This window comes from Mustelus asterias, chromosome 2, assembly GCF_964213995.1.
Source record: "Mustelus asterias chromosome 2, sMusAst1.hap1.1, whole genome shotgun sequence".
In the NCBI taxonomy this organism is placed as follows: Eukaryota; Metazoa; Chordata; class Chondrichthyes; order Carcharhiniformes; family Triakidae; genus Mustelus; species Mustelus asterias.
Window position 1 is genome coordinate 138,017,360 of NC_135802.1, and position 25,465 is coordinate 138,042,824.

At 42.4% G+C, this 25,465-nt stretch overlaps 1 protein-coding gene across 3 annotated transcripts; it reads left to right on the forward strand.

Moving 5' to 3' along the window:
• mrs2 (magnesium transporter MRS2) lies at positions 1–24,281 on the forward strand. Of its 3 annotated transcripts, none has more exons than XM_078228888.1 (11): positions 1–520; positions 2,769–2,839; positions 2,918–2,954; positions 4,544–4,656; positions 8,161–8,334; positions 10,162–10,292; positions 13,750–13,866; positions 16,191–16,343; positions 18,903–19,020; positions 21,772–21,885; positions 22,993–24,281. In XM_078228888.1, exons 1-11 carry the CDS (start codon positions 310–312, stop codon positions 23,059–23,061), a joined length of 1,308 nt encoding a protein of 435 aa, XP_078085014.1. In that variant the 5' UTR covers positions 1–309; the 3' UTR covers positions 23,062–24,281. The 3 variants fall into 3 exon arrangements, with proteins under 3 accessions (XP_078085014.1, XP_078085024.1, XP_078085005.1); XM_078228879.1 differs by having other exon boundaries at positions 170–520; positions 2,766–2,839; XM_078228898.1 differs by lacking the exon at positions 16,191–16,343 and having other exon boundaries at positions 19–520.
• The last annotated feature ends 1,184 nt before the right edge of the window (positions 24,282–25,465 follow it).

Consider the following 25,465-nt stretch of genomic DNA (forward strand, 5'->3'; position numbering starts at 1 on the left):
GTTGCATGTCAGTTTCCTGTGTAACAGAATTGTTACTAATGGATACATTCTAAATTAGAATCCTGCCCGGATCGTCCGCAGCATCGCCATCCTTGTTGCCTTGCAAAGTCTTCCTGACAGCCGACCTTCACTCGTATCTACAGAAGTGACTTTAAAAGGGCAATTAGTTTCGGTATTTGGCTCCTCTGCTGCTTGATGTTTTCTTCCGGGAGAGAATTTTCCACATCTTTGCCCTTGACTGTTGACGAGATTGTTTGTTTGGGTCTCAGCTCCTTGGCTGAGAGGGAACTTTAAACCAGAAACTGGTGAATGGAGATCTCCGGACTAACCAGGTCTTTGCTACGATCCTTGAAAGAGCAAGCAAGATTCACCAATCCTCTTAAATTATCATGCTTTAAATACAGTTCCATGTGTCGGATTTCACAACACTGTGCACATGAAAGAAATATGTCTGCGCTACATTCGTGTGGGATGGAAATCCAGGCCCACCAAATCCTTAAGCTCAGATCAAGCAGGCAGTGTGAGTATTTATTTCGAATATGCACATTATAGAGTATTGCTTGCAAGCTGTATTTTTTTTTGCATTATAATTTCCCATGGTAGCAAATGCAGGAAAGTTGGAATGACATTTGACTAGATACCAATAATAATCGGTTGTTCTTTGGTGCAAGGATCAAAGACGGCTGCCTAGTATGGAGAGACTAAAAAAGGGGAGAGGGAAAGAGGATGTAAGAGATAGGGGTGAAGTCAGTACAAAGTTAAAGAGGAAGAAAGGTAAAAGATTAAGGGAGGTTCAGCATTGACAGGGACATAAAAGTTTGCAATTAATCAATCTGTGGTCAATGAGGGATTGCACGCCTTCTGGAACTTTCTTCTTTCTCTTGCATTTTTTGACCTTCATCTGCCCTCTTCAAAGACAGCTACACCTGGTTGAAGCAGGGCTGTGGTCAAAGTCAATTGTGTTGAGGTCAAAGCCAATTTTCTTCAAGTAGCCTTTCGGTTGCCCTGTGATCTTTGACCAATTGGGAGTTGAGAGCCTACTTCGGAAGGTGAAGATTTGTCCAGCCCAGCTACCACATGAGAATGGTACCCTGACCTGTTGGAAGAAATCTATGAAGGTCTGAGTCTGCATCTGAATCTTAATAACACAAAACTCCTCCAGTCAAAACCATAACTTGCACACCAAATTGTCCCAGCATTACGGGTGCAGGTAGCCAAGCGCCACCCTCTCCCCCGCCAACCGCATGACACCAGAAGGCAGTTGATCACATCTGCTATCTCAGTATCCACATGTCGCAAATGGGTCAAGTTGCTTCATGTAAACGTTAGAGCAAGTAGTATAGATATTGGGAAAGGTTGGAGGAGAGAGACTTTGAAGGTGGTGAGGACGTGATATTGGATGAAGTAGCAAATCAAACAGATCTGCAGAGGGATAAAGGCAAGATACTGCAGATGCTGGAATCTGAAACAAAAACAGAAAAAGCTGGAAAATCTCAGCAGATCTGACAGCATCTGTGGAGAGAGCTGGTGAAAAGTCTCGAAACATTGGCTCTATTCTCTCTGCTAGACTTGCTGAGATTTTCCTACAGAGGGAATTTGAAGTTGGTATCTGGATGGCACACAGTGGCAGTTTGGAGGTGAAACAGTAACTCGTATTTCATTATGTTAGTATTAAAAATAAGTATGACTGCATAGAGGAACCAGAAGAGCCTCATTACCATTCATGTGGATGATGTCTGACTTGCAGCTCCACTCCATTTGCCCATCTTTGCTCCATATTCCGAGATACCCTTGCCCAAAAAAAATCACTCTGTTTTGAAAACTGCATTTGGCACAATCCACAGTCTTTTGAGGCAGAGTATGTTGATAGTATGCCCATCTCACCAACTAAATGTGACAGCTCCATGATCAATACTGAAGCAATTTACCCTTCTCATATATTGGGTTATCCTGTGCACCGTTCTCTACACAAGCTATTAGTAACTTGTACACCATGTGAAGTGTAGTGACTCTAATATAATGCAGGCCGCATTGCGAATGACCTGCCACGCTAGCGCAAGATGGGTTGAAATAAATAACTTGGATTCATATATTTTCTTGACCTTAATGTTTAAAATACTTCACAGTCAATTAAGTACTTGTTAAAAATATATTATCACTTTTATAATATGGCAGCCAATTTGCACACAATAAGAGAAAATGCTGGAAAATCTCAGCAGGTCTGGCAGCATCTGTAAGAGAAAAGAGCTGACGTATTGAGTCCAGATGACCCTTTTGTCAAAGCTTTGACAAAGGGTCGTCTGGTCGTCCAGGTAAGCTCTTTTCTCTCCTTACAGATGCTACCAGACCTGCTGAGATTTTCCAGCATTTTCTCTTTTGGTTTCACATTCCAGCATCCGCAGTAATTTGCTTTTATCCAATGCACACAATAAGCTTCCACAAACAACAATCTGACTCAGTGAAAAGGTAAACCATAACGTTGAAAACCAATGGGATTAGATTGGAAAGTCTAAACCTTAGTTTCAGCACCGAGCCTCTCGGTCACGTAGCATAACCCAAGAATCTACCATCATCCCTGACATTCCTATTCTCTGCACCAATCATCTTTATAACCTGTGCTGAGAACGTGGTGCCATCATTAGCCTTACCTGTGCTGTATAACCTTTTCATTCTATATTTAGTACAATTAAATTAACATGAGAGAGATTGCACTTGTTTACATGGAAAACAAGTCTTTAATATTTTCACCTTTTAAATTACTCCAGCAGATGGGCGACGATACCGCAGCACAGACCCTTCACAAACTACTCTCGTCAGTGTGGTTCCAGTGTTTTCTGTAGTAAGTGCAGTCTGGATATTTTAATTGAAATTTGCAGAAAATGCACATGTACCACGTTAAAAGTATATTTTCTTTCAGATGAGATATGACAAAGCTGGGAATGTAAGCTTCTTTGGTAAGTTTGTTTTGAGTCATATTATATTTTCTGAATATCATATTTCTTGTCAGAAAGAGATTTTTGCATCAAATTTTCAATGTGTACAGTTGTAGAATGACTTTCTTCCCAATTGCCTATCTTGTGATGCCAGCTGCATGCTTTCACATTGAATCCATAGAATTCCTATCGTGCAGAAGGAGGCCATTTGGCCCATCGAGCCTGCACCAACTCTCCGACAGAGCATCTTGCCTTAGCCCTCCTCCCTGCCCTATCCCCATAACCCCACAAAACCCCTGCTAATCCACCTAACCTGCACATTTTTGGACTGTGGGAGGAAACCGGAGCACCCAGAGAAAACCCATCACGCAAACCAGCCTCCCATCCGTTGCCTCTGTCTACACTTCCCGGTGCCTCGGAAAAGCAGCCAGCATAATTAAGGACCCCACACACCCCAGACATACTCTCTTCCACCTGCTTCTGTCGGGAAAAAGATACAAAAGTCTGAGGTCAAGTACCAATCGACTCAAGAACAGTTTCTTCCCTGCTGGCATCAGACTTTTCAATGGACCTACCTTGCATTTCGTTGATCTTTCTCTACACCCTAGCTATGACTGTAACACTACATTCTGCATTCTCCCCTTTCCTTCTCTATGAATGGTATACTTTGTTTGTATGCCATGCAAGAAACAATACTTTTCATTGTATACTAATACATGTGACAATAATAAATCAAATCAAAACCCACACACACATGGGGAGAATATGCAAACTCCACACAGACTGTCACCCAAGGCTGGAATTGAACCCAGGTCCCTGGCGCAGTGAGGCAGCAGTGCTAACCACTATGCCACTGTGCTGTCCAATGGCCCACAGGCAGTTCTCATTTAATTTCAACACCTGCCATCATTTTGGTCATGCAGTCTGGTCTGGATGTATAATTGAGCAAAAATGGGCACTAAACCGAAGAAGGAAGTATTGGAGATTAGTGAAATGGGGGTAGGAGACCAAAATCTTGGTTAGGATGTGGACTATATGGAGAAGCAAGGGAAGGGGCTTAGAGCGCACTCCAAAAAGAGCCACAATTTTCCTGTACACACAGTTTGCCTTTTGCTGAGCATCCAACTATGCTTAGAATACGTTAAAAATCTGTCAATCTAATCTTCATCAGTGGCAGACATTGGGCAAGCTGTGTGCTGTCAATCCACCACTGTCAATGCTCTTTGCAAAAGACCTTAGTCATTTTAGTGATTGTTCTCCACTTGCATCTGATTAAATGTTACTACCCTGGTGACTTTACAGAGCTGAGCTGCCAGTTATCACTGACACAAAGAGGGGCAATCGGGGACTAAACCCCTAAAGACAGGGCTGCCGAGGGTGGGACAAAGAGAGTGCAGCATATTGCAGTTGGTGTTACCGATTCCGAGTGTTCAGTTTGACTAGCGGTTTAGATGGCAAAGTGAATCTGGTTATGACCAAATTCAGTGGCCTCGCCTCGCGTAGAAGAAGAGAGAAGTAGCGCTGTCTGTTTTATAAGTTACCTTGATGGCAAACTTTCCCAATTGTTACATAAATTTGGTTCAATGTTTATGTCACTTTTTGCATTGCAGAACGAAAGAAGACTGAACTGTATCAGGAACTGGGTCTTCAAGCTCGAGATTTACGATTTCAACATTTAACAAGCATTAATACGAGGAACAATTGCATCATTCTAAGAATGGAGGTAAGAAGGCTCTTCAGTCATGCTTCCAGGTGATTCAGCACTTTCTTTTACTGCATTCTTGGGATTGCAAGCATGGCTGACGTTTGTTGCCCATCACAGGTTGCCTTTGATGTAAGACATTTTCACTTGAACTGATGTTAGGAAGGGAGTTCCATGATTTTAGTCCGCTGACAATGACGGAATGGTGATGTATGTCCAAGTGGAACTTTGAGCGAATGGTGTTGCCATTCACCTTTGTCCTTCTAACAAGGTGGAGGCTATAGCTTTCAGAAGTGCAGTTGTCACCACTAACATGACATGAGCTGCATCCATGAGCTCCAATCAGTTTGCTACCACCAGTTATTAGTATTGCTGCGATATTCCTTGCATCATATTTTGTAGAATCATAGAATCCCTACAGTGCAGAATGAGTCCTTTCAGCCCATTGAACCTGCCCCAAGGACAATCCCACCCAGGCCCCATCCCCGTAACCCCAGGTATTTAACCTGCTAATCCTCCTGACACCAAGGGGCAATTTAGCATAGCTAATCAACCTAACCCGCACATCTTTGGACTGTGGGAGGAGGCCAGAGCAGCCAGAGGAAACCCACGTAGACAAGGGGAGAACGTGCAGACTCCACACAGACAGTGACCCGAGGCTGGAATTGACCCTGGGTCCCTGGCGCTATGAGGCAGCAGTGCTAACCACTGTGCCACTGTGCCTCCCTAATATTTGTCAAAATGCAAATTGTGTTTTGCAGTAAAATCGAACCAGACATCCACGATGCGAACAAAACACTTGCTTCTGCAATTTTTGTAGATTAAGTTTAAATTTGTACATATTGAATGATAAAATAGGATTTGGTTGGTCAGATTATGAAGAAGTGTTGCCATTCGTTTTGCAATACGTAGCTCATTGGTTGTCATGTTGCCAGACTTGATGGTTTCTGGGAGACCCATGTCCTGAGCAGGCACTTGAAAGCGTCATCATTTTGCTGCAGACAGGTGGCACCACACATTGTGATATGTTCATTCAAAAAAAAATAAAAACCTTCCGTTCCAACATGGCGTTATCACTCCTACAGGCAATCCCAGTTTGTTCCACAGCCAATCAATTGCTTTCACCATTAAAGGAAAATATCATAGAATCATAGAAACCCGACAGTGCAGGAAGAGGCCATTTGGCCCATCGAGTCTGCACCGACCACAATCCCACCAAGGCCCTACCCCCATATCCCTACATATTTACCCGCTAATCCCTCTAACCTACGCATCTCAGGACACTAAGGGGCAATTTTAGCATGGCCAATCAACCTAACACGCACATCTTTTGGACTGTGGGAGGAAACCGGAGCACCCGGAGGAAACCCACGCAGACACGAGGAGAATGTGCAAATTCCACACAGACAGTGACCCAAGCCGGGAATCGAACCCAGGTGCCTGGAGCTGTGAAGCAGCAGTGCTAACCACTGTGCTACCATGCCGCCCCGTGGGCCAAATATGGCAACCGGTTTGCATAGTTCTTACCTACAATCGGGCAGCACGGTGGCACAGTGGTTAGCACTGCTGCTTCATAGCTCCAGGGACCTGGGTTCGATTCCCGGCTTGGGTGTGTGGAGTTTGCACATTCTCCCCGGGTCTGTATGGGTTTCCTCCAGATGCTCCAGTTTCCTCCCACACTCCAAAGATATGCAGGTTAGGTTGATTGGCCATGCTAAATTGCCCCTTAGTGTCCCAGGATGCGTGGATTAGTGGGGTAAATGTGTGGGGTTGTGGGGATAGGGCCTGGGATGGGATTGTGGTCGGTGCAGACCTGATGGGCCGAATGGCCTCCTTCTGCACTGTGGGGATTCTATGGTTTCTAATCAGCGAATGAAATGATCTCTTTTGGGGGTAGTGAGTGAGTGAGAATTGTTGACCAGGCCACTATGAAAAGCTCCCTGCTTCCCTTTGTCTAGTGCTCCTGGGTGCTTTACCAAACCCATGAGCGCAGGACCTAAAAGATAGTTAAATGCTGCTGTTTGACTCATTTCCATATCGTCAGGGAGTAGTTGCTGTTGACAAGCACTTTTTGTGATTTGATGCCATGTGTGAAATCTCTTGTCAAGTGTACATATACGCAAGTGCTCTGTCGTGCAGTTGGAACTGACAGGTTTGATCCACAGGTCCTTTGGCCCTTTGAAATAGAAATATTTGTGATAACTGGAAAGCTGTGACTGCTGCAACAAAAGATTTGCACCCAATGCCTTTGGTATTCAAGGGACATTGGCAAATTTGAACAACTACTTGCTTAACACAAATCGTGATCCAGGCATAGATTAGTTGACTTACTTCTGTCTCAACAGGATGTGCAATTTCTGTACTTTGTAAAAACCGTTAAAATATATTGGAACTAATTCTCTGTAAATGGTCGCTGGTAATAAGAGAAAGTCCAGTACAGTGCAGACAAAAATATTTTTGCCGCAGTTAGAGAGATTTCTGTTGAACCTCACTTGATCCAATTCAGGCAGGCTTTTGTGGTTTCTTCAGGTTTAAGTTAATACCAGTTCGCACCGAGAAAGCTCTGGAAAATTATGGAAAAGGAAAGATTTAGAAAGACCTGCATTTATATAGTGCCTTTCGTGACCTCAAAGCAGTTTCCAGCCGTTTAGCACTTTTGGAATTACCGTAGGAAATGCAGCAGCCACATGGGTACAGCAAAGCCCCACAAACAGAAATGTGATAGCGACCGTGCTGTTTATTGAAGGAAGTTCATAGAATCCTACAGTGCAGAAGGAGGCCATTCGGCCCATCGAGCCTACACCGACAGCAATCCCACCCAAGCCCTATCCCCGTAACCCTACATCTTTACCCGCTAATCCCTCTAACCTACGCATCCTGGGACACTAAGGGGCAATTTAGCATGGCCAATGCACCTAACCCGCACATCTTTGGACTGTGGGAGGAAACCAGAGCCCCCGGAGGAAACCCATGCAGACATGGGGAGAACGTGCAAACTCCACACAGACAGTGACCCAAGCCGGGAATTGAACACGGGTCCCTGGCACTGTGAGGCCACCATGCCGCCCCCCATGTACAACTATTGGCCTGAATTCTCCTAAGAACTCCCCTTTTCTTTGGAAACATTCCAAGGGATGTTTAACCTCCACCTGAGTGAACAGATGGGAAGTTAGTTTAATGTCTCAATCAAAAGCTGGAATAAATTCCGTAATAGCTTTTTACACACTGCCCAGAGATAGTGCTTCATCAAGCCTGTGGTTGTACAGCGCATCTGTAGCACTGATCCATACTGAATAACCTTTAGAATTTGGAGCTTTAGGATTACCTTCGCCGACATACTTAGCCAGTATTATCCTTGCTGGCAATCTCACAAAAAGAGTTGTGGTTTGGTGGTACTTGAAGTGTCGCTGAAATAACTCATCACTTGAAAAGAGTCCTGATGAGTGCAAGATGCAAAGCTTTGACATGTCTCTTTTTTCAGCAATATTCAAGAGGAGTTGTGCATTTTTTTTCTCTCTTTGACAGATTATAAAGGCTGTAATCACTCCGGAGTATCTTCTTATCCTGGATTATCGGCAATCAAATCTGGAGCAGTGGCTTTTGAAGTACCTGACATTGCAATTAGCTGGAGATGGACAACTGGTTACGTACTCTTTGCCTTTTGAATTCCAAGCCATAGAGGCAATACTTCAGCACAGGGTTAGTGAAATGATAATTATTTACATAGCATTAATTTGTAATATTTTTGCAATCAGAATTGCTTGGGAAATTAGTGTCCCAGAGTATGGAAAGCAGCTACAACTAAAGTTGCAGTTCCAATTTCTTCTGAAAGATAACTAGTGAATGAAACATATGACTATGTTTCTTACAACTGTTTTCTGCGATTATGTAATTGGTGATTTCATAAACATAAGTGATATCCTAGCGCACTTCTTTATTGCACTTTTGGTGTTGAACCTGGATGTTATGCTTAGAGGTACTTGGCAAATCTGTGGGAGATTTTCTCATGGAGGTATGAAAACTGCAGCCAGTCTGGCTATTTTCCGCACACTGTATAACGAGTGGCATGGTGGCACAGTGGTTAGCACTGCTGCCTCACAGCGCCAGGGACCTGCATTCGATTCCCGGCTTTGGTCACTGTGTGGAATCTGCACATTCTTCCTGTGTCTGCGTGGGTTTCCTCCCACAGTCCGAAAGACGTGCTGGTTAGACTGATTGGCTATGCTGGATTGCCCTTTAGTGTCGGGGGTACTAACAGGGTAAATTCGTGGGGTTATGGGGATAGGATCTGCGTGAGATTTTGTTGGTGCAGGCTTGATGGGCTGAATGGCCTCCTGCACTGTAACAATTCTATGAAATGTCTGTCATTCTTACAAACTTGTCCCATCTCACATCAAGTTCCTTCTACCTAATAATCTGAGAGGCATATTTATTCATCGTGGTTCAAATTTATTGAGAGACCAGAGTTATCTGGAGAAAAAGAAGGAAGAAAGTTTATCTCCTCCTGAGCTAAATTTTGTTAGAATTCTGGAACAACTATTCTTTACAAACAAATCATTAGAATTTGAAGACAGTGGTTGTTAATAGTGTTGTTATTTGTCTTCCTGAATGCAATAAAGTGGTTTCTGAGGTGCCCTTTCCAAAAAAACAAAGTGTAATCAAATTCTGAAGTGCAAAATTCCACAATGTCAAAGTTTAATTACAGATAACTTTACTAATATACATTTCAGAACAAAAAGGTTTTTAAAGTATGGGAAAGACAAAACAATGGAAAGAAAATTTGAAACTTTTGAGTGAAAACCTTTCAGATGAAAACTATTAGACAACCTGCCTGAGTGCTGCCAAACGATAGGATCCACGCCCAAGTCCCATCGATCTCAGGGATCATTCCCCTTTAAGTTTTAAGTTCAAGTTTATCTATTAGTGTCATAAGTAGGCTTACATTAACACCGCAATGAAGTTACTGTGAAATCCCCCTAGTCGCCATACTCCAGCGCCTGTTCGGGTACACAGAAAGAATTTAGCTTGGCCAATGCACCTAACCAGCACGTGTTTTGGACTGTGGGAGGAAACTGGAGCACCTGAAGGAAACCCACAAAGGCACAGGGAGAGCATGCAAACACCGCACAGACAGTGACCCAAACTGGGAATCAAAGCCGAGTCCTTGGCGCTCTGAGGGCGCAGTGCTGACCACTGTAGGAAATCTAAGTAAGAAGATGTTCCTTTCATGCACAAGGAGGTCTTCTCATCTTTCTGAGCCGGTTCGCCACTTATATTTACCTTAGTGCGATGGACCCACATTTACTGGATTGACATTGGATCTACTGATTCCAGCTGAGATGGAAACAACTGTATTCCATCACTCCACGTTCAGCTACAATTCAATCTTAACTCTGATTACTTTTTGAGGCCGATGTATTCTTAAAAATAATTTGGTACGTTGTGTCAAATCTACACTCAGCAGAAATTCAAAAAAAGAACTTTGTCCATTTTTCTTAAAGATATCCTCTTTTATATTGTCTCCAGATTAGCTTTCTGCAATCAAGACTAAATGAGTTGCAGCCTCAGATACTCGAGATGGTAGAAGCCCTGGTGGACCCCAAACAGTTGTCAATTGATCGAAGCAAGCTACATGTCTTACTTCAAGCCAGTAAAAAGTAAGAGTAAACGAATCTAGCCAAACGTTTAACTAATCCATTACAATTTGGGTTTTCTCTGAATATCTTCTTTATTTCCACAATTACAAGGCCATTTCCAATGGTGAATTTGTACTTCCTTTGACCTAAAGCTTATAAATTTGGTGCATGGTCAGCATTTTAGAGGATTAACAATTCATCATTTACTGAATTATTCTGCACTAATGTATACAAGGCACCAATCATATTCTTCATATCCTCCGAAAAATAATACCACAGTTACACTGTTGACTCCCAGCTCATCACCCCCACCTCTCACAAGACCTTGACTGTCCTAGAGTTGTCGCACTGCTCGTCCAACATCTAGGACTGAGTGAGCAGAAAGACCAAAGTTATTGTCTTCTATCCCTCCCACAAACTCCAGACCCAAGCTATCCACTCCATCCCGCTGCCTGGGAACTGTCTGAAGGTGAACCAGGCCGTTCACAGCCTTATGTAGTATTAGACCCTGAGATAAACTTACACCTTATCACCATACTTGCCTATTTCTACCTCCTTGACTTTGCCCAACTCTAACCTGCCTCAACTCATCCCCTGAAACCCTCATCTGTCCCCTTGTTGCCCCGAGATTCGACACTTCCAACGGTTCCCTGGCTGGCCTCCCATCTCCCACTCTATAACTCTGGTACTCATGTCCTAACTTACATCAGGGCCGGAATTTTCAGGCTGTTTATGCCAGTGGGATTCTCTGGTCCCGCTGCAGTGAATGTAGATTTGGCTGAGCACCAAATTCTCTGTCTTTGCTTACAGTGGTGGCAGGGTGTGAACGGTCAGGTCTTGTTTATCCATCACTGTTATGCTCATTAACCTACCTCCCAGTCTGGCAATTTTAATTTTAAAATTCCCATCCTTGTTTTCAAACTCCTCCATTGTATCAATTCTCCCTGTTCCTGTAACTTTCTCCTGCAAGATCTCTGAAATTCTCCAGTCCTGCTCTCTTGCACATTCACGATTTTAATCACTCCATTATTGGTGATCCTGCCATCTACTGTCTAGGCCCTCTCTACCTCTCACTTTCCTTTCAAGGCTCTCCTCAAAGCCTATGTTTTTGACTACATTTTTGGTCATCTGTTCTAATGTCTCCTTATGTGATTCAGTGTTACATTTTGTTGGATAATATTCCTGTGAGAAAACACCTTAGCATGTTTAACTGCATAATTGCTTCAAGACATTTTGTAAGTCCAAGCAATCCTATTTTAAACTTTGGAGCCCTTTTACATTCATTCAAGATTCGGTCACATGGCAATTTAAGTTCCTGGAGTTCCCCTTCTTTGCTGTGATGGAGAAGGAAATACAGTTGACGAAGTGAACTACATAGAAGGCTAGGAGCTTATATTTATCTCTAATCGAAAGGCCCTTCAATCAAACAGGATTAGAGACATGGTCTCACACCTTAAACATGACATCATTGGATTACCAAGAGCACCTTGCACAGGTTTTGCAAACCTAATTAATCAAAGTGAATCTTTATCCAACCAGCTTTAGGAACAGCTCTCTGAGTGGCTTGAAGATTATGGTATGCCTTCTGGACTACCTTATGTAGCTGTCTCACCACCATCAGGAATTTGTGGAAATAAACTCCCAATATCCCTCTATGCTTCTCAGTATCTGACCATTTATTGTGTACTCTCTTGTCCTAGAAAGATAGAAAATAGAAGCAGGGGGAGGCCACTCGGCCCTTTGAACCTGCTCCACCATTCATTTGGATCTTGACTGATCATCAAATTCAATATCCTGACCCCACCTTCTCCCTCCACCATATCTCTTGATCCTTTTAGCCCCAAGACTGTGGGTCCGTCTAACAAGGTCGTTGTGTCAAAATATTAATTCTGGTCTCTCTCTTTCTCCATCTTCAAATTTTTCCAGCATTTTCAGTTTGTATTTTGGATTTCCAGTGTCTGTGGTATTTTGCTTTCGTGTCAATGTTTATTTTCTGATGGTTCCGTGCAAGTTTGCATTGTCCGTAATCCATAAATAAATTGACTGTTGGCCAGCATAGGATTCATAATTTGGTTAACAGAGTTCAAAAGCTACTGGACATTCAAAGCAGAAAACCTACTGGCCTGGTAGCAGGAACACTAGTGAATGCAGTTCAATCCGGGGAACTATGAGGTAATTCAGTTGGGGCATGTGAACGAGACTATAGATATAGCTCTTGGGGCTAAAGGGATCAAGGGATGTCAACGGGGAGGTGGGATCAGGTTATTGAATTTGATGATCAGCCGTGATCCAAATGAATGGTGGAGCAAGCTCAAAGGGCCGAATGGCCTCCCCCTGCTTCTATTTTCTATGTTTTTAGGACAAGAGAAAACACAATAAACGGTCAGATACTGAGAAGCGTGGAGGGATATTGGGAGTTTATTTCCACAAATTCCTCATGGTGGTGAAACAGCGATATAAGGTAGTCAAGAAGGCAAACAGGATATTTGCCTTTATCAGCCAAAGTATAAAATTAGTTTTAGGAGGAATATGAGGGTAATTATTTTTCATTCAGAGGGTGGTGGGGATCTGGAACTCACTGACGGAGCCAAAAATCCTCATAACATGTAAAAGGTACTAGGATCTGCACCTGGTGCGATAACCTACGAGGCTATGGATGAAGAGCTGGAAAGTGAAAGACCAGCCAGCTCCTTATCAGCTGGCAGCGACACGATAGGCCAAGTTATGATTTTTATGATTCTGCCCTGAGGAACCTGTCCAGCAATGTCCTGGGGCTGAGATGATTTGCCTTCAACAACCGCAACTATCTTCCTTTGTGCCAGTTATGACTCCAACCAATGGAAGGTTTTCCCACTGATTTCCTATGACTTAAGTTTGACTTGTGCTTCCCCATGCCGTCCTCAGTTAAATACTGCCTTGACATCAAGGGCAGTCACTCTCACCTCCTCCTGAATTTGGCTCTTTTGCCCGTGTTTAGGCTAAAGCTGGAATGAGGTCTGGACCCAAATGGCCCTGATGGAACATTTGGAGAGGTTTCGATTTTGTTTTTGCTGCAATTGTGAAATATTCCTATCCAAATAAGTTCAAAGGTGGGACTTGGAATCTGGGATGGGGAGAGAACAGGAACTATCTTTATATCAGGAATATAGATTGCGCAAGTATTTTCCTTTCTATCTGTTAATTACTTTTCTCGAAGAGTTGAATGGCCTACTCCAGCTCCTATTCCTTTTGTTCTTCTACCTCCATGCAATCTGATAAGCAATTTTGCAGTTCCTCTAATACAGCTGGTACAACTACAGTGTAGAGTCATGTCTATATAGACAGTTTTCTTTATAAATTCCTATGTCAACATTTATGATAAGTTGCCAGGAGGTTTGTGCAGATTTAACACTTAACATATGCAGACATTAAATTATTATTTCATGTGTAGCTTGTGTTGCGGTCATATCCGAACATTTACGTCCGCTTTCTTTCATAGTCTATCTGAGTTGGAGACGGATATAAAGGTCTTCAAGGAGGCATTACTGGAGATTCTAGATGAAGAGAAACAGATAGAAGAGCTTTGCCTCACCAAATGGAGTGAGCAACATGTCTTGTATGTGTTCAGCTTTATTTATTTTCACTTGTGTCAAAAGTCTCAAGCAGGTTCGCTTTCGACTTCATTGTAACACTGCCATTGGTGCAGCCAATGTTTTCATCTTGTTTTGCACTTAGGATTTCCATTTAGCTCAAAAAAGTCAATACGTAGTTTGTAATTTTGGGGTCAGAGAAGCATTTGAAATCTGCTTTTGAAATTGTATGTTTTAAAAAGATAACTTTATTCTTTTTTCCAAGGTTGGAAATGTTTGTGTGCGTGTGTGCAGGACTGCTTTCTGCTTTGTTTATCTTCAGTACTGAGTAGTTAAATGGTACTCATTGTCTAGCTTCAACATGAAGTGGAGAGGAGACAGTGACCAGATTCTTGTACCTGATTAATGGTGCTGATGACCTTGGTATCTGTTTTGTGATCCATATTTCAGTTTTCATTCCCAGCAGTTTTTACAATTCATTTTATGGGATGTAGGCATCCTGACTAGGACAGAACTTGTTCCCAATCCCTAATTTCCCTTGAGAAGGTGGTAGTGAACTGCCCTCTTGAACCACAGTTCATGTGGGTGTAGGTATACCCACCATGATGTTATATATAGGGGGTTCCAGGATTTTGATCCAGTGACAGTGAAGGAACGGTGATATATTTCCAAGTCAGGATGGTGGTGTTTCCAGCTATTTGCTGCCTTTGTCCATCTAGATGGTAGCAGTTGTGGGTTTAGAAGGTGTTGCCTAAGGAGCTTTGGTGAGTTCCTGCAGTGCATCTTGTAGATGATGCACGCGGCTGCCACTGTTCATCAGTGATGGAGGGATTGAATGTTTGTGAAAGGCGTAGCAATCAAGCGGGCTGTTTTGTTCTGGCTGGTGTTGAGCTTCTTGAATGTTGTTGGAGCTGCACTCATCCAGGCAAGGGGAGAGTATTCCATCACACTCCTGACTTTCACCTCTTGAATCAAGAGGTGAATTACTCGCTGCAGGATTCCTAGCCTTTGACCTGCTCTTCCAGCTACAGTATCTATATGGCTAGCCCAGTTTAGTTTCTGGTCAACATTAACCCCACAATATTGATAGCGAGGGATTCAATGATAGTAATGCCATTGAATGTTAAGGGGCGATGATTGGATCTTCTTTTGTTGGAGATGGTCATTGTGTGTGGGGGGAATGTTGATGAAATTAGATATGATTCCATACTCGATGTATATTGGGAGCTCTCCTGCCTTGCCATAATGGTAGCTTTCAGCCTTTCTCCAAGGCAAAATCTCTACTAAATAGTGTTTCATTTTTCACATTTTGCGGCATCCAAGATCGGAGACACTGGACGGGATTTTTGGCCTCACTCGAGCGCGACTGGAAATTCCTGCCTGAAGTCAACGGACATTTCCATTGTCCGCCCCTCGCCCGCTCCGATTCCGTGGTGGGCGGGGCAGTAGAATTCCAGCAACTGTTTCAGCTCATGCTGATGTTATAAATACCTTGCCTGTGGGAATTGGATTATGGAGAATCAAATTCAGTTGAAGGCTTGACCCCATTTAAGCTGAAGCCATTATCACACTTTCTTGGGCTGAATCCAATCTCCAGGACTCAGTGTTGAAAAGCCAGCACATGCTGCAAATATGATTGTCATCAGACAATGTTGCAGATGGTATTTTCACATAGAACCATTCTCCCCTACCTAAGGGTAATAAATAATCTGCAGATGCTCTTGTTATGAAAAGTGGCATGAAATGAATAAATTATGAATGGATATACTTGAAAATAATTATATTTATTGAAGTTGTTTGAGATGTATCTCCAAAGAGAAGATTTACTAGGATGCTACTGGGACTTGATGGTTTGAGATGTAAGGGGAGGTTAGATGGACTGGGACTTTTTTCCCTGGAGAGTAGGAGGCTTAAGGGTGATAGAGGTCTACAAAATAATGAGGGGCATAGGTGAGGTAGATGTTTTCCCAAAGGTAGGGGAGTCTAAAACTGGAGGGCATAGGTTTAAGGTGAGAGGAGAGAGATACAAAAGGGTTCAGAGGGGCAATGTTTTCACACACTGGGTGGTGTGTGAGTGTCTGGAACGAGCTGCCAAAGGCAGTAGTAGAGGCAGGTACAACTTTGCCTTTTAAAAATCATTTAGACAATTACATGGGTATAGAGGGATATGGGCCAAATGTGGTCAGTTGGGACTAGCTTAGTTGTAAAAACTGAGTGGCATGGACAAGTTGGGCCGAAGGGTCTTTTTCCATGCTGTAAACCTCTATGACTCTATAGAAAACTTGTGATATTTAAACTTAAGCACTTTTGCTGTGTTGGTGGGGATTACCTATACTTCCTTTGTTTGCAGTGAACAGAATAATACAGGAATTAATCCTGCGGAAGAGATGGAACTGCTTCTAGAAAGCTATTACCGACAGGCTGAAGACTTGTCTAATTCAGTGCGAGAGTTGAAAGTGTTAATAGATGACTCTGAGAGCATCATTTTTATCAACTTAGACAGGTTGGTTAACGTCAGCAACCTTCCCCTCATTATGACTGAGGCAGGATGCACACACATTTATTTATTTGATTATATTGTTCTCACTGTTAATTAATCAGTGCAGTAGAATTTTTAGCAACACTACATTTGCTTACAGATTTTATTTCCACCTGACATGCTAATTGAATTTGTTACAGTCCACATTAAGATTTGTTCTGGATAGAAAATTTGTTCACAGGAAATTAAAATTAAAACACCCACTATTTTGAAAGGATGACGTTTTTTGTCAACTTTAAAAAAACATTGAAGACCTTTTGAAAGAAAATAATGTTTTGAATCATCAGTATTTCAGCTTAGAGGGCTGTGATTTGTTTATATATGTTCACAGTTAGGAAACAGGTGGCTAACTATGTGTTACCTATCTAAATGTCATGGGGCAAAAGAACTAGGAGATGGCACCTAATTTAGATAGTACTAACGTAACTATTATGTAGAGAGATGATACAGGTACCAAAAGGTAATGAAAACTCTCATTTGATACTATTAATTGGGATTTTGATAATTTACTGTAATGTGATAAGTGGTTGATGATGTGCCTGGTGTTTTCATGCACCAGACAACATTTGGAATATATACTTAGAAGGGAAACATTTGCAGATCACTCCAGAAAAGGCAGGTTAGGACTAATCAGACAGCATTTTCAAAGAGCCAGCTTGTCTGTCTAGGAAGGTGGTGGTGTAGTAGTATTGTCACTGGGCTAGTAATCCAGACACCTCTGGCTATATTGGTTTGAAACCCACCACGGCAGATGGTGAAATTTGAACGCAATAAAAATTTGCGATCAAAAGCCTAATGGTGACAATGACACCATTGTCAACTGTTGTAAAAATCCATCTGGTTCACTAATGCCCTGTAGGGAAGGAAATTTTACCTGGTTTGGCCTACATGGGACTCCAGATCCACAGTAATGTGGTTGATTCTTAAATGCCCTCTGAAATTGCCTAGCAAGCCAGTTCAAGGGCATTTAGGAATGGGCAATAAATTCTGGCCCAACCAGCAACACTCAACTCCCATGAATGAATAGAAAAAAGTACAGGTATGATGGACCAATGGACCTTTGTGCTGTTTGATTCTCCACAAGAAGCAGAATTTCATAATGACATCTTTGAAAACAAAAACAATCCTGGTCTTTTGAATTTCTGGCAATTATTCTTAGAAATGTACAAAGGTTTCAATTGGAAAAATTGTACTTTTTTAATGAAAGAAAGGTTTTTACGTTCTTGAAATGTTTTGAAAATTTACTCCCAATTTCCGAATGACGTGGTTGCAAAGATGACATGGTTGAGGTAAACTTTGTGACTTAATGAGATTATTTAAAGCTAATTTTTGTTTTAGGTATATATAAAACTGAACATTTTTTCACAAAGCAAATCTTGGGGAAGTAATCCAGTGCATCAGTGTTGGTAACTATTGTCAATCCAAAGACAATGCGATGTGTAGACTAGTTCTGTGCTCCATTATAGAGCTGCCTACGAATGTCTATTTCTGTCCAATGCTTTTATTAACTTGATTCCTTGCCCCACTTGTTGAGCTTCTCTGTAGACCCAGAAAGAGAGCTGACAAACAAGCTCTGCATCTGGTTCTTCATCAACATTCACCCACGTGTGCTTTCCAGAAAAGGGTCAAATAATATAGATTGGAATCATTTTCACTACTTGCATCATTACCTCTCAGGCTTATTCCTTCCTGGGAGGTTATGTAGAGAGCACTTGCTCATGCTATCAGGTATCATCTGCATACCTCCATTATTAAATCTGGTATGGTTCCACGTCTACACTCCTTTACGTGAAACGGAGCACCTTGCATAGTTCTGGGATTTAAAATTCTCATCTTTCACGTTTAAATATTTCCATTCCATTCCCCTTCCTATCCACCTCTTCAAGCCCCATTGAACTCTGCATTCCTTCAACTCTGGCCTCTTTATCATTGCCCTCTATTTGCCCCACCAATGGTGACTGTAACTTCAAACAGACTCCATGTGCTGCGGTTTTCTCCCTATTTTTCCATTAAGACCTTCTTCTTTGACCAAACCTTTGGGCACTTGCACCCTCTGAATCTCTCCACCTCAACTCTTTTTCTCTGCCCACTTCTGTGAATGTTCTGTGGGATGTTTTTTTCAAGGTGAAGGTGCTATTTGAATACAGGTTTGTTTTTCAGATGGCCTATTAGCGCAGTTTCCTTAGAAATTTGGTTGTCAAGATCAGTTGAGTTTCCCAATGTTCTAAGCCTAGAAACTAGTTGTTTCCTCGTTGTTAAAATTGTGTCTATCCTGATAACAAGGGGGCAAAACAGTTGCTGTCTATTAGAATAAAGGCAGCAAATGTTGGATAAACTCTGCATCTGTGGAGAGAAACAGAGTTAACATTTCAAATCCAAATGACCCACTACTTTCAAAATATCGCATGGTTAAATTGGAATGTGACATTTCAAGGAGCTCCTCTAGAATTTATGCCCATTGTGTTGTGTTACTGTGGAGCATGCACCGGTGGGTGTGGACTAACTAATTTTGGTTTTCTGCAGCCACCGGAATGTGATGATGCGTTTGAACCTCCAATTGACAATGGGAACTTTTTCAGTTTCCCTCTTTGGAATTCTAGGAGTTGCCTTTGGTATGAATTTGGAATCTTCCTTTGAAGAGGTGAGAACTATTTAGTGTGCACTCTCGCTTGCTGACATCACCAAAGAACTGGTTGTCCTGATGCCAATATCTTGCCAGACTGCTATTCATTGGCCTTGGGTTGCAGGAACTGCTTTTGGTATGGGTCACCTTTGCTTGGGGTACACCTGTTGTTGCAATGCCACTTGGTTGCCACTGGGAAAGATTAACTCGGAAAGGATGAAGCTGCAGATTGGGTCTAGGTTTATGTTGGGTTACTGCAGTGTTAAGTCACATATGGCACAGTAGTTAGCACTGCTGCCTTACAGCGCCAGGGACCCGGGTTCAATTCCGGCCTTGGGTGACTGTCCGTGTGGAGCTTGCACATTCTCTCTGTGGCTGCATGGGTTTCCTACCGGATGCTCCAGTTTCCTTCAATGATCCAAAGGTGTGCAGGTTAGATTGATTGGCCATGCTAAAATTGTCCCTTTGTGTACAAAGATGTGTAGGTTAGGGGGATTGGCAAGGTAAACATGTGGGGTTATGGGGATAGGGCCTGGATGGGATACACTGGCTGAGAGTTGATGCGGACATGATGGGTCGAATAGCCTCCTTCTGCACTGTAGTGATTCTATGCTACTCTGCCACTTATTAGCATAATGATGGAATGTTTTGACCCACCATTGGATTTAATGTACAATAGACAATTGCCTCTGCAGATTGGTGTTTTCAGTTTCCCACTTTGACTTTTGGTAGGAGCAAGCATAATCATAAAAGATTCTTCCGGTACTAGAGTGGAAAGAGGTCAGTCAGAGAAAAGATGAGATTCATTAAAGACGCTAAAACACTCAACCAAAGATGAACACCAAATAGTTGATTTATCTTGAATGATTTGTGCCTCAGGTATTTGGAAGTGAAGATTGAGCAGCAAGCTCTTCCGAACTAGAGTTAACCAAAGCAAATCTGAACAACTATAGAATCTTACAGCACAGAATAAAACCATTTGGCCCATTGCGCCTGTCAGCTTGCCCTTCCGCCTGCCCTTCATTCCCTTTTTTCAATTTTTTTTTGCTTTCTTTTTTGGGCTAGGTGAGGGCTGGTTTGGAAAGGGGCAGTGGTGGGTGCAAAAAAACATGATCCACAATGCTCAGCAATTCACCTCACACGCCAACTACCATCTTACAATATGTCTGCCTTGTTTCCTCACTCATCCATCCCATCGCACAGCTCTTCACCCCTGCTAATAAGTCCTCTACTCCTGCCAGCCCTTTGCTCCCAATACTGCCCCTTTGAACTATATATGGAATCCCGGTTCCTCCCCTCCCCATGCTCCCCGCTTCATTTACTCTTCCAATACACCACAGCCTACGCTTTCACCTTTCATTGTCTCCAAAGCCTTTTTCTAAATCTTACTGTCTCCCCTCCTCCATAGCTAAATCCAATTCTTCCATACCCTGGCCCCTTCCCCCGCCCATACGATGCCTCTAACAACCTAAAAGGACAACCTCCTTGTTCTGGCCCACTCCCTTAATTTTTGTGCTTCTTATAAATGCATCAGGAGTAAATTCTATTTTTTTACCCGCTTGTGCTTAGTCCCATTCCTATTACAAAAATAAACAAACGAGATAGCCCACGTCTCCTTCTGTCCTGAGTGCACCCATTCCAAAGATGTTCAGGTTAAGTTGATTGGCCATGTTAAATTGGCTCTTAGTGTCAGGGGGACTAGCAGGGTAAATACGTAGGGTTAGTGGGATAGGGTGGGATTGTGGTCAGTGCAGACTCGATGGGCCAAATGGCCTCCTTCTGCACTGTAGGGATTCCATGAACTCTATGATTAATAGGAACTGAAATTGGATATACACCTAGTTGTTCAATGACTTGCTCTGACAAAGTTGTCATGCGGTTTTTGTGTTGTATGTTACAATAGCAGTAGAGGCAATGTTGGGACGACATGCACTCCAACACCACTGGAGTGTGGGCGATGTTTATTATTTATCCCGCAAAAGAAAAGGCAATTTTGTATCATAATAAACATCACATCTTACCAGAATAATCGCATTCGGAACATAGATATACTTTCTCCAAAAAAGCTTTAATCCTTCACACAGGCCCTATGACATTTCTGCTTATTTAGGATTCCAATGAATCATAGAATGGTCACAACACAGAAGGAGGCCATTCGGCCTAACGTGATCATGCTGCTCCTCTGCAATAGCAAATCAATTAGTCCCATTCCCCATATACACTTTCACATACACCTGCAGTTTATTTGCTCTTCAGGTTCTTATCCAATTCCCTCCTGAAAGCCATGATTGAATCTGTCTCCACCACACTTTGAGACAGTACTTCCAGATCCCAACCACTTACTGTGTAAAAGAAAAGTTTTTCCTCATGTCGCTATTTGTTCTTTTGCCAATCACCTTAAATCAGTGCCCTCTGTTTTTTGATCTTTCCACAAATGGGAACAGTTTCTCTCTACTTACTTTGTCCAAAGTCCTCATGATTTTGAACACCTCCATCAAATATCCTCTTAACTCTCTCTACAAGAGGAGAACAGCCCCAGATTCTCCAATTTATCCACATAACCAAAGATCTTCAAACCTGGAACCATTCTCTGATCAGTAAGACACTAAGCTACACATCAATCATAGAATAAATATACAATGTATCCCCAGTCAGGTTTAGTAAAGTTTGTAACCTTCACAATAGATTGTGGAACTGAATAGCTACTTAATAAAACAATGATGTCGTTCTGGTCAATCAGCATCAACCATGAAACCATTTTGTTTCCAGGACCCCCGGTTCTTCTGGTTGGTAACTGGAATAATGTTTCTCGGGAGTGGACTAATGTGGCGACGCTTACTATCCTTTCTGGGTCGACATCTTGAGCCTCCAGCACCTCCGCCGGTACGTTTCACTTCCAGCGATGTAATCTAATGTCAGAGAAAGGGCCCATTTAGCCAATTATGCCTGTGCCAACTCTGAAAGAGCGCGCCAATTAGTTGCACATAACCCTGCTCTTTCCTCATTGCCCTGCAACTTCATGCTTTTCCAGTACAGTATATGTCCCATTCCCTTTTGGCCGCTTGCTGATCAAAATGCAAGTGTTTGCTCTGTAAAAGTATTTGAATACAAATTGTTTAAATGAATCATAAAATTTAATTTCACATGCAGACCTGATGACATGAAAAACACGCAATCAAATTGAAGGTGATAACTCTCTACAAGGTTTCTTTGTGAGACATTCTTGAGATATGGGCATCACTAGCAAGGGGTTCGTTAGTTGCCTTTAAGAGTGTGGTGATGAATTGCAGCCTTAAACCACTTAAAGTTTCCTTTATAAGTTGCCAATGATGTGCTTGAATCCCACCTGAACAGAACACAATGCATTGTAATGTCGATTCTGACGACTCCCAGTGGGGACTCCAAAACCTGGCATGGAGTCACAGTGGTTAGCACTGACTCACAGCGCCAGGGATCCGGGTTCGATTCCCGGCTTGGGTCACTGTCTGTTTGGCATTTGCACATTCTCCCTATGCCTGCGTGGGTTTCCTCTGGGTGCTCCCACAGTCCAAAGATGTGCGGGTTAGGTGGATTGGTCATGCCAAATTGTCCCTTAGTGTCAGGGGGACTAGCTAGGGTAAATGCATGGGGTTATGGGGATAGGACCTGGGTGGGATTGTGATCGGTGCAGACTTGATGGGCCGAATAGCCTCCTTCTGCACTGTAGGATTCCATGATTCTATTCTATGATCCTGAATTATGAACAGCATAGTTTTGTGAGCTTTGCTTCTACGACCTAGATTAAGGGCTTGTCAGATGTGTAATCGTCCACTGAGCCACACACTTTTCCTAGTGCGAAGAGTTTTAGATCTTTTAACTACATCATGGCACCGTAGGCGATGGTCAGCACAGCTTTGCATCATTGTATGCAAAGGAATTTGAATAAGGTTGATTTAAACCATCTGACTGGGAATTGAACTGAAACCTCTGTCTTGTTTTTGGTTGCTCCAGATGCCATCTATCCTGAAAAGATCACAGCTGACTGGTGGAAGAATAGACCTGAGACATGGTTCCAAATGATGAACTTGGAAATTTTGCCCGAATGTTTATTAGTCGTTCGTGCAAGCAGCGCCCAGTAACACAGCACTGGAAATATATTTCATGCACAGTACTTGCAAAGCCTTCCACAAGTGACAATTTGATTTTTAAAACATAACTTGTGTATTGTGGATCAAAGGGCTAGTGCTCCGAGGACCTTCCAAATGTGCAGTCAGCCACAATTGTTGCATCAGGCCTTACAGTCTATGATGACACAAGTCATGAGGCAGTAGAAGAAAACAAGTTTCACAGTGCAGTAATTAATGTGCTGTCCACCTTGGCGTTAGTTGTTTAGGAGGCTGTTCCTTTTTGTCATCTATTCCTTGTGTTAAAAATAACATGATGACTACACCTTATTTATTTTTTTCTGATTAATTATCTAACACAGAAGTGCCTTAGTGAAACATATAGAGTGGAACGACCTCGTTCGTTCCCGCCCCACTGCCAGCGAGAATAGAGAATTTGGCACTCGGCTAAAACTCCATTCACTGCAGCAGCACCGGAGAATCCCAGCCACAGACGAGGGTTGGAGGTTTCCAATGATGATGTTTGACACCTCCTGCTTCACCATTCTTTAGCTGAATATTATGGATAGATGATGTACACTCCAGTGTTTTCCAATCCTGCTGTATAGCAGCTGCTAGGAGATAACTACCATGGGCTTTGGGAGATGCCAGCCATTTTACAAATCCTTCCCCCACCACCACCCTCCCAACAACCCCCATTTAATCTTGACCCTTCTCTGTGGGAACCCCTCTCTGTGAGAACCAGTTGGTTTTTGGAACTTGATGCTGGAAGAATAATGGCACAACACGTGTATATATTACAGTGCCCTAGCTGCTGAAGAATGGTTAATATTGCTCTTTTTAAAAAATATATATTGTACAGTGTGAATAAAATTTAAATTTGAGAGAAATATTTTCTTACATCTGTGCGAAATGTAAACAAGTAGCTGTACATAATCAGAGGATAAATGCAAAGGCTATTTCCAAAGGCACAACACTCTAGTCAAGGCTAATGACTATTAAGGCAACACTCTATGTGTTTGGCCTATTTTACCCAGTCAGTAAATATCTTGGCATTAATCATGGTGTAGATGGAGACCATTGCCCCATTTCTCTTCAAGTACCAATCCCGCTCTCATTTGAAGTTACTATTGAATCTGCCTTAGGCAGTGCTTTGCAGATTAAAATAACTTGGAGCAAAAAAAAAGTTCTCCTGATCTAATTTCTGGCTCTTAAATCTGTGTCCTGTTCTAGATTCTTGTTCTTTTTCTCTGAATTTGGGACCTTTCTCCTGTTCCCCTCCTGGGTTTTGGTTTCCTTTTTAGTTTTGGACTTGCTATCTGTCCTTTTCCATGTCCTGCATGTTCTGACACTTTCTGCAGAATGCAGTTTCCTTCTGGATAACCTTACATATCTGTGGATCTTTCTCTCCAATCCCCTTTTTCTTTTATTTTTATTACCCTGTTTTCTTTTAACTTCCCTTTAAGAATCACAAAACCTCAGTAGAATGCAGGCATCTTATAAAGTGAAACCAAAACTCAAGTGCCCCCATTAGCACACAAATATAGGAATACAAGTCCTTGGGTTAGTGACTTTTAGCAAATGGAAATGGTTTCTCTATACATACTCTATCAAAACCCTTTGTGAATTTAAATATCTCAGTCAAATTTCCCCTTAACATTCTCTGCTTTAGTCCCAGCTTCTCTGGTCTACTCACATAACTGAAATCCCTCATCTCTGATACCATTCTAGGAAGTCGCCTCTGCACTCTCCAAAAGCAGCGAGGTGGCACTGTGGTTAGCACTACTGCCTCACAGCACCAGAGACCCAGGTTTGTTTCCAGCTTGGGTCACTGTCTGTGTGGAGTCTGCAGGTTCTCCCCGCGTCTGCATGGGTTTCCTCCGGGTGCTCTGGTTTTCTCCCCAGTCCAAAAGATGTGCTGGTTAGGTGCATTAGCCATGCTAAATTCTCAATGTACCCGAACAGGCACTGTAGTGTGGCAGTTAAGGGATTTTCACAGTAACTTCATTACAGTGATAATGTAAATCTACTTGTGACAATAATAAATAGACATTAAAGCTTTAAATCCTTCCTAAAGTTTGTTGACCAAAATTGGTCACAATACTCCAACTGAGGCCTAACTAGTGAATTATAAAGGTTTGGTATAACTTCCTTGTACTTATCATCCCTGTTGATGTTACCATTGGATAAGTCAGATCCCAGGAAGGAATCCAGCTTTATAGATCCTAACTTTATGTTTTGTTTAGAAATGTCGCAGGTGGCTAGTGAATAGAGTCACAGGAGTCAGCTGATGAGCTTTTAACAAAAGAATAAAACAGTTATTGAAAAAGGAGAAAATGAATGATATTACAATACTCCTT

What these genes read in the sequence shown, in the direction of transcription:
- mrs2 (XM_078228879.1), top strand. Translation starts at nt 310, where the DNA reads ATGGAGATCTCCGGACTAACCAGGTCTTTGCTACGATCCTTGAAAGAG. An exon ending in GCTCAGATCAAGCAGGCAGT is followed by an intron (nt 521 to 2,765) that starts GTGAGTATTTAT and finishes AAATTACTCCAG; the next exon opens with CAGATGGGCGACGATACCGC. An exon ending in ATTTTTATCAACTTAGACAG is followed by an intron (nt 16,344 to 18,902) that starts GTTGGTTAACGT and finishes GGTTTTCTGCAG; the next exon opens with CCACCGGAATGTGATGATGC.